The 12,064-nt window shown below is 45.9% G+C and overlaps 1 protein-coding gene across 2 annotated transcripts in view; it reads right to left on the reverse strand.

Annotated features, from left to right (window-relative positions):
* Nucleotides 1–12,064, reverse strand: part of TEN1 (TEN1 subunit of CST complex) — a 17,206-nt gene continuing 5,142 nt past the window's right edge. For both annotated transcript variants that reach the window (XM_060080399.1, XM_060080398.1), the window contains exons 2-4: nucleotides 10,925–11,021; nucleotides 7,356–7,513; nucleotides 1–358 (exon numbers count right to left, since the gene is read on the reverse strand). In XM_060080399.1, the coding sequence (XP_059936382.1) occupies nucleotides 237–358; nucleotides 7,356–7,513; nucleotides 10,925–11,016 (372 nt within the window). In that variant the 5' untranslated portion in view covers nucleotides 11,017–11,021 and the 3' untranslated portion in view covers nucleotides 1–236. The remainder of the gene's footprint in view (nucleotides 359–7,355; nucleotides 7,514–10,924; nucleotides 11,022–12,064) is intronic.

Consider the following 12,064-nt stretch of genomic DNA (forward strand, 5'->3'; position numbering starts at 1 on the left):
TCCGTCACACCACATGGCTTTATTCACGAGGACCATCTGCAACCCTCCAGGACCCACACGGGGCCCAGCCCCCAGGGCCCCAGAGCCCGGCCTCTAATCTCTAGGCTCCCATTTCTGGGGCAATCCCGATGAACAACCCCTCCCCTCTTCTCTCCAGGAAGCTCCTGCATCTTCTCAGCAGCAGCTCCAGCGCGGGGGCGGGGGGCGCGGTTTGCCAGGAGCTGCCGTTTTGCTCTCTACTGGCTGCTGTCCCTCTCTCGCTGGTACAGCCTCTGCTCCCGGATGGCTTGTTCTAACAAGGGGAGATTCATTCCTTCCACACAAGTCAGCACCCGGGCCTTCACCACGCAGCCTCCATCTGAAAGACACAGACACCAAGGCACAGGCAGTGTCAGCAACACACCCTGCAGATGCATTCCAGCCGTTTCCCCTCGACTTGTTCTCGGTCCTGGGTTTTTTTTTTTTTTTTTTTTACGGTACGCGGGCCTCTCACTGTTGTGGCCTCTCCCGTTGCAGAGCACAGGCTCCGGACGTGCAGGCTCAGCGGCCATGGCTCACGGGCCCAGGCGCTCCGCGGCATGTGGGATCCTCCCGGACCGGGGCACGAACCCGTGTCCCCTGCATCGGCAGGCGGACTCTCAACCACTGCGCCACCAGGGAAGCCCATCGGTCCTGGGTTTTGACAGAAGAGTCTGACAGGGCACAGGTGAGAAGGATGGTTTACAGGATGCTGACCATTTGTCTACTTGGGCCTCAGAACTGCGGGCCCACCATGCACTACAGGCACATGGCTGAAACTCAGGGGGTAGCCTGAAAATTCCACTCCGGCCCAGAAAGGTGTAGCCTCTACTTCCCTCTTTTGTCATCTTAACTCCTACCAGCTTCTCTGTAGCTCCCAAGTGCCCAGAGTTGAGGAGGGGTCTCAATCACCACCCTAGTTCTCCATTTGTACCAAGGGAAGGGCCCCTTGGCTTCGTAGGGTTCACTGGCATTGGAAATTGGAGCAAAGAGAACCCCATATTTAATCAATCCAAGGGGAGACTCTGGACTTACAGGGGCAAGTCATCCCACCCTGGACAAGGGGCTGGGGGCGCTTCTAGCAGATGCTGTGGTGAGCTGATGGAAAGGTTTGTCAGTGTTCAGGTGACACCAAATAGGAAGGACATCTGGGGTTTGCCCTAATAGGTTGTTTTTGGTTGTTGTATTTTTTTTTGCACTATGTTCTCTGCTCTCTGGGCACATCAATGAATACATTCAACGTTCTAGAACATTATGTCGTCCTCTTTTGATGCCGTTTTGAGATAGAGGCTCTCTCTGGTTAAAGTCTACGCCTAACGTTTCCTCTAGTCTAGGCCACTTTACTGAGTTAACAGAGCCCGGGGGCAGAATTCAGAGAGCTGGACTGTGTAGATTCCAGGCTTCAACACAGGAAGATGAACTCATTTGAAACATGAGGTTGCCTGTGTGTCGTCAGCTTCTGTTGGCCCCAGCGCTGGACTGCAGGGGCTGCATGGCCTAGAATGGGGTGGGGGGGGCATGGAACAGTATGTGGATCTGTGGATGGATGTAGACTGTTGATTCTCATCACTCGGGCCTCTTCAGGAATAGCTGGCTCATCTATACTGATCAATCAAACAGGGTATTTGCCTAAACTTCATTTGGCACTGAAAGGCCTAGACCTTTTCTTGTGACACATGTAGCCGTAAATAGTTTTCACAGAGCAGCTGCATGTGTTCAGGATGACACAGGGAGAGCAAGGACAAGATCAGAGTGCTCTAACTCACAGTTTAAAATCTCAAAATAGAAGCATAGGTCAAATGTTTCCAAACTCCCTGTATGAAGATTTTCTTAGTATTGGACTTAATTTCACAGAACTTTCCTTACAATAATAATGCCTGTCAGCTCTTTCCTCGCCTCAGCCTGGGGAAACCTTCTCTTCGAGATACAGATAGTGAAACATGCTTCTTCCCGTGAATGAAGAAAAGTTATTAAAAATGGAAGTGGGCCTCCCTGGTGGCGCAAGTGGTTGAGAGTCCGCCTGCCGATGCAGGGGATACGGGTTCGTGCCCCGGTCTGGGAGGATCCCAGATGCCGCGGAGCGGCTGGGCCCGTGAGCCATGGCCGCTGAGCCTGCGCGTCTGGAGCCTGTGCTCCGCAACGGGGGAGGCCACAACAGTGAGAGGCCCGCATACCGCAAAAAAAAAAAAAAAAAAAAAAAAAAAAAATGGAAGTGAACTTTAGAAGTATGATTATCACAGGGACAAATCCGGCAATTCTGTTAGTCCATCTGCAAAAGGTCTGTGTAAATGGAATAAAAGAACGGCATTTGAAGAGTGCTGCAGGGGAGGAGAAAGGAGTTTATGAAGCCAGAGAAATAGTCATTTAGGGGAATCTCTTCTTACAAAGAAAAAGAACCTGCGGCAAAGGAGAAGGGCTGAGGGAATTCCCTGGTGGTCCAGTGGTTAGGACTCTGCGCTTTCACTGCCGAGGGTGTGGGTTCAATCCAGAATGCAGTGGGTTGAGGTGTGAGTCTGAGATAAGGAGGGGTGATATGGAGAACAGATCTTCTTTTAGGAAGTTTGACTGTGGAGGGAGGAGGGTCACAGCTAGGTAGGGATAGAGCTGAACTTGAGCGCTTTATATGCTGGGAGGGAAGAACCAGTGGTAACAGGTTAAGGATTCAGCTGAGAAAGCAAAGCCCCTGCAGGAAGGCAGGCATGCATTACAGCACAGGGGCTGCACCGCAGGCAGGAGGGACCCTCCTCTCTCCCAGACTGGAGGAAAGGGGCTACTGATGGGTGTGGATGCATATAACTTTAGGAGAGGCTGCAAGCTGTGGCCTCAATTTTACCTGGGATGTAGGAGGTGAGGTAATTTGCTGGAAGGGACGGGGAGGTGATGACGAAGGGGGTCCTGCGTGAATGCCTGAAATAGCTGTTGCGGGTCAGGGGGAGGGGGGACCAGCCAGGACACGTGGAAGGAATTCTAGGCAGCGTGAAGGGCCCCCGGAAGAGATAAGAGACCTTGAAACCGTTGTGCTAGGAATCCCTGGAGCTTTGTGAACTTTCTCCATGAACAGCTGGGTGGGACCTGAGGGTGGGGATTGGGGTTTAAGCAGGGAAGAATGATGGAAGACGAGGGGTTGGAACTTCTGCCAGGAAAGTGGTTGAAACGATAGTGAGGTCAAGCTGGAGAGGAGAGAAGGTGGTCCCGATGGGTGGCGAGGCAGAAAGATACTGAGGATGGAACCTAGTTTCAGGCGGCAGAGGCAGGCGGGTCCGGGTAAGTCAGGCAGCAGTAGGGGCGCAACTGGTGCTGCAAAGGAGGAGCTGGCAGGATTTCCGTCCCACCTCTGGGTTCTGTGATGGGGCCTGGGAGGCTCCACGTGGGAGGGCGGGAGGGGAACTGCTGCCTGGGGGGAAAGGCCAGGTTTCAGGCAAGTCCCAGAGAAGGGGGCTTGAAGGTTCGAGAGGACACAAGGAAGGCCTGTGAGGGCAGGAAGCAGTCAGGTGAACGGAAACCAGAACAGGTGGGATTTGTGGTGAGAGCTCTGGGGCAGCTTCTTGCTATAGGCGAGTAACCTTCAGCCTGGTATTCCACGCGGGCCCCTGGAGCAGAGAGGGGCCAAGGCTGTGTCCTCACATCTCAGTCCCTGGACTGGAGGCCCTCGGCCCTGCGGGGTGTCCTGGCCAGGTGGTGTTGGCACATGGCTGGCATTTCTTCTCTTTCATGTGCAAACATTTCAGAAAGGTGCCTTGAGGGGGCCTCTAGTCCATCCTCAGAACTGCCAACCTTGCCACGGGGCAGGATCCGTGTGTGGTTGACCTTTGTGTCCCCACAGGACTTCAGACCTGGCCGGGGGCCAGACAGGCCACTGCAGGTTGGAGGTCAGCGACCACTGCCAAGCTCAGCCCACACTCTGCCCTCCCTCCTCACCGTCGTCTTTCTTTCCTTGTGTCAGTCTCGAATGACGAGCATGTAGTCTCAGAAATTAGAAACTGAGGGGAAAATTTTTTTTTTAAGAAACAAGAAACCCTACACGTTGTGATGAAAATAATGATAAGTGGTAAACTAGCCAGAGCCTAGGAAGAATCCTGCTGGGTCTGAGGCTTGACTATTGAGGTTCCATTTTTTTGTTTGTTTTTTGGCAAGAACACATCAGAGCAGTATTGTCTGTGCTCTCCTGGTGCATCACACCAGAGGTACACGATCAATCGGTCAGATTTTTGTAATGTTTGATCACCTGAGCTACAGTGTTCCCGGCAAGCTTCCACCTAATGATTTGAGTGGCCAGTGATAACGATCATTGCCTGGATTTATTATTTCCTCAGGGCTTTTAACATGGTCACTTTAGAATTTAATTGTTTCTCCTGCGTTTATTCACTGTGATTCTTCTCTAAAGAACGTTCCCTCCTCCAACCATTTGGTTTCCCTGAAATACAATCCGTTCAGAAAATGGTAGGATAAACTCAAGGGAAGGAAGAGCAGGTTTAATGCAACCAGGAGGAAGCAATTAGCTAATTCCAGACCCAAGTTCTCCAATAAATGGCATTAAAAAAAGGAAAAAAGGAAGACAGAACTGTTATAGAGACTTGGGATATCTAACCCAAAGGCAATGCATGGACTTTGTTTGCCTCCTGCTTTTTTTTTTTGCGGTACGCGGGCCTCTCACTGTCGTGGCCTTTCCCGTTGCGGAGCACAGGCTCCGGACGCGCAGGCTCAGGGGCCATGGCTCACGGGCCCAGCCGCTCCGCGGCATGTGGGATCCTCCCAGACCAGGCACGAACCCGTGTCCCCTGCATCGGCAGGCGGACTCTCAACTACTGCGCCACCAGGGAAGCCCTGCCTCCTGCTTTTAAACTAACTTTTTGTAAAAAGCCATTTTGGGGCCGAGGAGGGGAATGAACACAGACAAGGTATGTACTAGAGTATATTAAGGAACAGCTATTCATTTTGTTGGGCGTGATCGTGATGTTAGAGATAGACATTGAGGTATTTATGGGTAAATGAAGTGATGTCAGATTTGCTCTAAAATACACCAGCAAAATAAGTAAGTAAATGCGGGCGATGATGACACAACAGTGGAATGTGGATCACTGCTGAATCTGGGTGACGGGTACATGGAGGCTCATTCTACTTATGTGCTTGTTTGATTTGAAAACATTAAATTAAAAAAGTTATATGGGGGCTTCCCTGGTGGCGCAGTGGTTGAGAGTCCGCCTGCCGATGCAGGGGACACGGGTTCGTGCCCCTATCCCGGAAGATCCCACATGCCGCGGAGCGGCTGGGCCCGCGAGCCATGGCCGCGGAGCCTGTGTGTCCGGAGCCTGTGCTCCGCAACGGGAGAGGCCACAGCAGTGAGAGGCCCGCGTACAGCAAAAAAAAAAAAAAAGTTATATGGGTTGAATTTGTACTTTAAAGTTTTTTCCATTTTTCTTCCCACAAATAATTCTAAATGTCTTCTCCAGGTCCCTCCCTGGTCCTGGCCTGATGTCCCACCTTAGTATCAACCCCTCTCTGTATCTGCAATCAGACCTTTGAGTTACAGATACCGGGCAGTTGGCTCCTGAGAGCTCCCAGGACTCCCTGTAGGGGCCAGGAGTGCAGGAGGGAGTCTCAGGTGATGTGGGCTGCAGTCAAAGTGGAAATGATTTATTCAAGGCCCTTTGTACCCATTTTCACCCCTCCTCCTGATACTTCTCTCAAATCAATTATGAAGGCAGGGACTCTGAGCTCAAAGGCTTAAGCCTGAATAAAAATTAACTTTTATTAAATCAAACATAATTAAAGTAAGCCCCATTTACTTTTTTTTCTAGTGCATTTCTTCCAGAGTTAAAAACCACTGCAACTTTTAGAAAGTAAGTTGGGAGTGTAAATCAAGAAACATAAATGTTCATATCCTTTAATGTAGCAATTCCACTTTTAGGAAACTACCCTAAAGAAATAATCAGGGGGCCTCCCTGGTGGCGCAAGTGGTTGAGAGTCCGCCTGCCGATGCAGGGGATACGGGTTCGTGCCCCGGTCTGGGAGGATCCCATATGCCGCGGAGCGGCTGGGCCCGTGAGCCATGGCCGCTGAGCCTGCGCGTCCGGAGCCTGCGTGTCCGGAGCCTGTGCTCCGCAACGGGGGAGGCCACGACAGTGAGAGGCCCGCATACCGCAAAAAAAAAAAAAAAAAAAAAAAAAGAAATAATCAGAAAATGGACAAAGACTGGTACTCTGATCTTGGACAAAGACTGGTAATAGTTAAAGGCTATTAACTACAGCATTTTTAATAAATATCTAGATAGATTGTTTAAACTGTTTTTTCCCTCTGGCTATAAAGCAATACATTTTCATTATCAAATGCTAATAAAAGTATAAGGAATCCCACAGCCCCACCACCCAGAAATAATTACTATTAACATTTTGGTAAATAATATTTCAAACTTTTATGTGTATCAAAAATGTCTATTTAACAAAAATGAGATCATATGATACATACTGTTTTGTAAACTGCTTTTTCTTAGTAAAATACTACGAACATCTTTTCATGTCAACTGATATAAATTTACAACACCATTTTTGATGGCTGTATAATATTCTCCTGGCTGAATATCTCATAGCTTCTTTAACCAATTAATTTACAGTGTACTTATAAGAGCAAAAAATGGAAACAATACAAATGTCTAATGCTTGTGTGAATTAGTGTACACATCTAATCTATAAAATATTATACAGCCATTAAATACTATATCTAGAAAACATTTTCAAGACACGGGGGATTGCTTATGATATAATGTTAAATGAAAATAACCAGATACAACATGTTATAGTTACATAAAGCATGTAAAGGAAAATGGCACAGTGACAGCCAGAGAGGGAGGCAAAGAATACAAGTACCTAGGTTTTAAAGGGCAAGCTTCAACCCTTGATGCCATAGAGATTCTCCCAGGTTTCTTTTGTTCCTTCCCTTGTGTTTTATTTCTCTTACCCTGACTTCCTGGCCTGTTACTCCAGCCCCATACTCTCTGAGCCTTAGTTTTCTCATCTATGAAATAGCCATAAGATGACTCATTAAGGGCTGGTGAGCGATTCAAAAAGATTTAAGCAAACCTCCTAGTACCAGGCCTGGCATGTTGTAGGCCTTCAGAAATTAATGATTTCTCTCCCCCCTTTCTCGCTTCCCTACGGCAGGTCCACCTCAAGCCCAATCACATCTCTTTCCTATGATTCCCTATAACTCGTGGGCTGATTTGGAAGGAATGTTAACCCCAATGAGGGACCCGTGCTGGGTCAGAAGCCAAGTCCAGGCACCCAAAAGACTGCCCCACTCAGGACCCAGAGTGAAAAAGTGTGTGTGAAGCCAAGGCTTACCCTTCTGGTGCTCCAGCTCCCCAAGGACCATGTAGAGGGAGCCCGCCTGGGCTTGGAACGGTTCCACCAACTTGGTACAGACGAGGATCGGGTGCTGGTCAGATCTGTGCTGAGCCATCAGGGTCACTCGGGACTTTGTCATGTCGTAGCTGTACAACCTGGAGGTCAGGTAAGTGTGATCATTTCCATCCATAGACAGAACCAACCCAAAGCTCAAAAGGTTCTGGGAGGCCAATACATCCATGGAAAAATGTTCAACCTCACTCGGATCAGAGAAATTAAAGTGGCAGCAACAGAAAAGGTTAATTAGGTCTACATAGCTGAGGTATAAATTACATGCATTAAAAGGGACCTGTTCATTGACTGTTGACAAAAGTATACACTGTGTAACCAGCACCCCAGTCAAGCTTTAGTACATTTCCATCACCCCCAAAAGTCCCCTTGTGCCCCTCTGAACTCAGTCTCCCCACCTCCCACCCCAGGCAACCACTGATCTGCTCTTGGTCTCCACAGGTGAGTTTTCCTACTCAAGCACCTCATGTAAATGGAATCCTAACAGCATGAATTCTTCTGTGTCTAGCCTCTTTCACTCAGCATAATGGTTTGGAGACCCATTTATGCTGTTGGGTAAATCAGTAGTTTGTTCCTTTTTATTGCTTGGCAGCACTCAGTTGAATGGATCAATAAATTATTATTATCCTCACCAGCTGATTTGGTTTGCTTACGGACTTGTGCTGACATATGTTTTCATTTCTCGTGGGGAAATACCCAAGTGGGATTTCTGGGTCATATGGTCAATCTGTTTGTTTAAAGGAAATTGCCAAATTGTTTTTCAAAGTGATTGTGCCACTTTACTTTCCCCCCAGCAACATGTGAGGGTTCTAGTCATTCCAAATCCTTGTCAGCACAGGATATGGTCAGTCTTTTTAATTTTAGCCACTCTCGTGGGCATGAAATACCATACCGTTGTGGTTTTAATTTGCATTTCCCTAATGACACATGATGTTGAACAAATTTTCATATGTTTATTTGCCCTCTGTATATCTTCCTTGGCAGTGTCTTGTTTAAATCTTTTACCCATTTAAAAATTAAGTTCTTTGTCTTCTTATTGGGTTATGTGAGTTCTTTGTTTATTCTAGGTACAAATCATTTGTTGAATATAGATAATATACACACACATGTTCACTTATTTTTTACCAGTTCGTGGCTTGCCTTTTAATCTTCTTAATGGTAGCTTTTGATGAGAAGCTTTTAATTTTGTTGAAGTCCAATTTATTCATTATTTTTCTTTTATGGTTTTTGTTTTGTTTTGTTTTGAATATTTATTTATTTATTTGGCTGCGCCGGGTCTTAGTTGCGGCCTGCAGGATCTAGTTCCCTGACCAGGGGTCGGACCTGGCCCCCTGCATTGGGAGCTTGGAGTCTTACCCACTGAACCACCAGGGAAGTCCCTATGGTTTTTGTTTTCTGAGTCTAAGAAATCTTTGCCTATCTCAAGGTGTATGTGAAGGTTTTCTCCTGTTTTCTTCTAAAGATTTTATAGTTTTAGCTTGTTCATTTATGATCCAGTCAGAATGATTTTTTTTTTGGTATGCTGTGGGGTAGGGATCAAGGTGTTTTTTTACCCTCATAAAAATATCCAGTAGTTCCAGCACCATTTGTTGAAATGACTATACTTTCCCCACTGAATTAAGTTGATGTCTCTGCTGAAAATCAATTGCTTTTGGTTAAATAAATAGATGTGGTTAAATAAATTATGGTATGTCTATGCAATGAAATGAAATGGATCTATTTAAAGTGATGATATAGATTTACATATTTGGCAAGGAACTAGGTCTACCATACACAGTTAAGTATGGTACAATATAGTAATATAATAGGATCTCATCTAGCTTAAAATATTTATACATGTATGTATATATATGTCTGCAACATGGTCCCCAGTGATTCTTATCTCCTGGCATCCGCATCCCTGTGTAGTCCCTACCACCCTGACTAGCGCTGACCTGTGTAACCAATAAAACATTGCAGAGATGACCTAGAGTGATTTCTGAGGTTAGGTCATTGACATTGTAGCTTTCTCTTTGCCCTCTCTGTTGAGTCACTCCTTCTGGTGAAAGCCAGCTGCCATGTTATCAAGACTCTCAAGCAGCCATATAGAAAAATCCATATTGAGGAAGTGAGCCTTTTGACAACAGGCAGCACAAAATTGCCAAACATGTGAATGAGTCATCGTAGAATCAGATCCTCCAGGTCCACGCCAGCCTTCAGATGCTGGCAGCCCTGGCTAACATCTGGACTGCAATCTTCAAAGTCAATCTGAGACAGAACCACCCAGCTAAGCCACGCCCACATTCCTGACACTCAGTAAGTATGAAAAAATAAGCATTTATTGTTATTGTAAGCCACTTAATTTTGGGGTGATTTGTTACACAGCAATATGTGACTAACACAGTATATATGTATATACACATATTGTGTATATACACACCCACCCACATATACACACAAACACACATGAAAAAGCATGTAATCACCAAAAGGTTAGCAGTGGGTGGTTGTCCAGACAGTGGAATTACAGGTGATTTTTACCTGCTTTCTTTACACCCTTACGGATTGTCTACATTTTTTACAATGAATATGTATTAATTTTTTAGCATTTAAAAATTATTAGGGGGGCTTCCCTGGTGGCGCAGTGGTTGAGAGTCGGCCTGCCGATGCAGGGGACACGGGTTTGATCCCCGGTCCGGGAAGATCCCACATGCCACGGAGCAACTAAGCCCCTGCACCACAACTACTGAGCCTGGCCTCTAGAGCCCGTGAGCCACAACTACTGAAGCCCGCGCGCCTAGAGCCCGTGCTCCACAACAAGAGAAACCACCGCAATGAGAAGCCTGCACACTGCAACGAAGAGTAGCCCCCGCTCGCCGCAACTAGAGAAAGCCTGCACGCAGCAACGAAGATGCAATAAATAAATAAAAATAAATAAATTTATTTAAAAACACAAAAATAATTAGATAAAATTATGACTATTTTAATTTTTTAAATAATTTTGAAAATATATAATAATAAATAATTTAAAATGTAAAAATAAGTGATTTTTTTAGTAATTAAAAATATGTACTTTAGGGGACTTCCCTGGTGGTGCAGGGGTTGGGAGTCTGCCTGCCAGTGCAGGGGACACAGGTTCCAGCCCTCCGGGAGGATCCCACATGCTGCAGAGTGGCTGGGCCCGTGTGCCACGGTGGCTGATCCTGGGCGCCCACGGGCCACAGCTGCTGAGCCTGCGCGCCACAACTGCTGGGGCCCGCGTGCCTGTAGTCCGTGCTCCGAACGGGAGAGGCCACCGAGGTGAGGGGCCAGCGCACCGCAGCAAGGAGTGGCCCTGGCTTGACGCGGCTGGGGGGAGCCCGCGTGCAGTGGCAAGGACCCAACACAGCCAAAAATAAATAAATAAGATAATTAAAAATATATATATACTTTAAAAATAATTTTTAAAATATTATAATTTTTTAAAAAGACTAATTTTTTAAAAACATCCCCCCACCATGTGAAAACAACATTCTCACCTGCCAAACGTCCTCAGTGTGTCCCCATCAGGAACTTGGCAGGCACTGACCTCCCAGGGGAAGTAATAGATCCCAGGATTGGGCAGCATCATTGCTCCTGTAACCAAATAGTTGAGATGGATTTCTGAAGATTCCTGACAAACCAAGCCAACCACAAGATGGAGATTAACAGACACGAGACCAGCAACAACTGAAAAGGTAGTTCCAGGGGGTGGTGTTTTAATATTTAAAAAGATTTTTTGATAGGTTTATGCATTCACATATTTAAAAATATATATATATATATACAAAAGATCTATGTGGAAAGTGTATTATTTCCACTCTAATTCCCATGCAGCCCATTCCCTCCCCAAGCCCCTAAACCTGGGATTGGTAAATGACCTCTGTCACAACTACCAAACTCTGCCATTACAGTATGAAAACAAAGACAATAAATAACGAATGAGTGTACCTTATTTCCTTCAACCTTTATTTACAAAAACATGTCATGAGTTGTCTTGGCCTATGCTGATGTTTGCCAACCCCTGCCCTGAGGGGACCATTTCCATAAATTTTTATTTATCTTTTCATTATGCAAATAAGGACAAATATGAGTATATATTTATTTCCCTTCTATACTATAGTATACATACTGTTCTTGATTTTTTTTCACTTAATATATTTTGACACTTTCATAGTTGTATATAAAGGAAGTCTTCACATTTTTTAAATAAACTTTTTATTTTAGAATGGTTTTCATTTATTTTTTTTTAAAAACCTGTAAAGATGGTACAGAGAATTCCTATAAACATCACATCCAGTTTTCCCTATAATTAACATCTTACATTAGTATGACACATTTGTCACAATTAATCAGCCCGTATCAATATAGTACTATTAACTCAACTCCATACTTTATTTGGATTTCACTGGTTTTTCCCTAATGTCCCTTTCCTGTTCCAGAGTCCCCTCCAGAAATCCCACATTACATTTTCTTTTTTTAAAATAAATTTTATTTGTTTATCTTATTTTTGGCTGCGTTGGGTCTTCGTTGCTGCACGCAGGCTTTCTCTAGTTGTGGCCAGTGGGGGCTACTCTTCATTGCGGTGCACGAGCTTCTCATTGTGGTGGCTTCTCTTGTTGCGGAACATGGGCTCTAGG

Source organism: Mesoplodon densirostris, chromosome 18, assembly GCF_025265405.1.
Source record: "Mesoplodon densirostris isolate mMesDen1 chromosome 18, mMesDen1 primary haplotype, whole genome shotgun sequence".
In the NCBI taxonomy this organism is placed as follows: domain Eukaryota; kingdom Metazoa; phylum Chordata; class Mammalia; order Artiodactyla; family Ziphiidae; genus Mesoplodon; species Mesoplodon densirostris.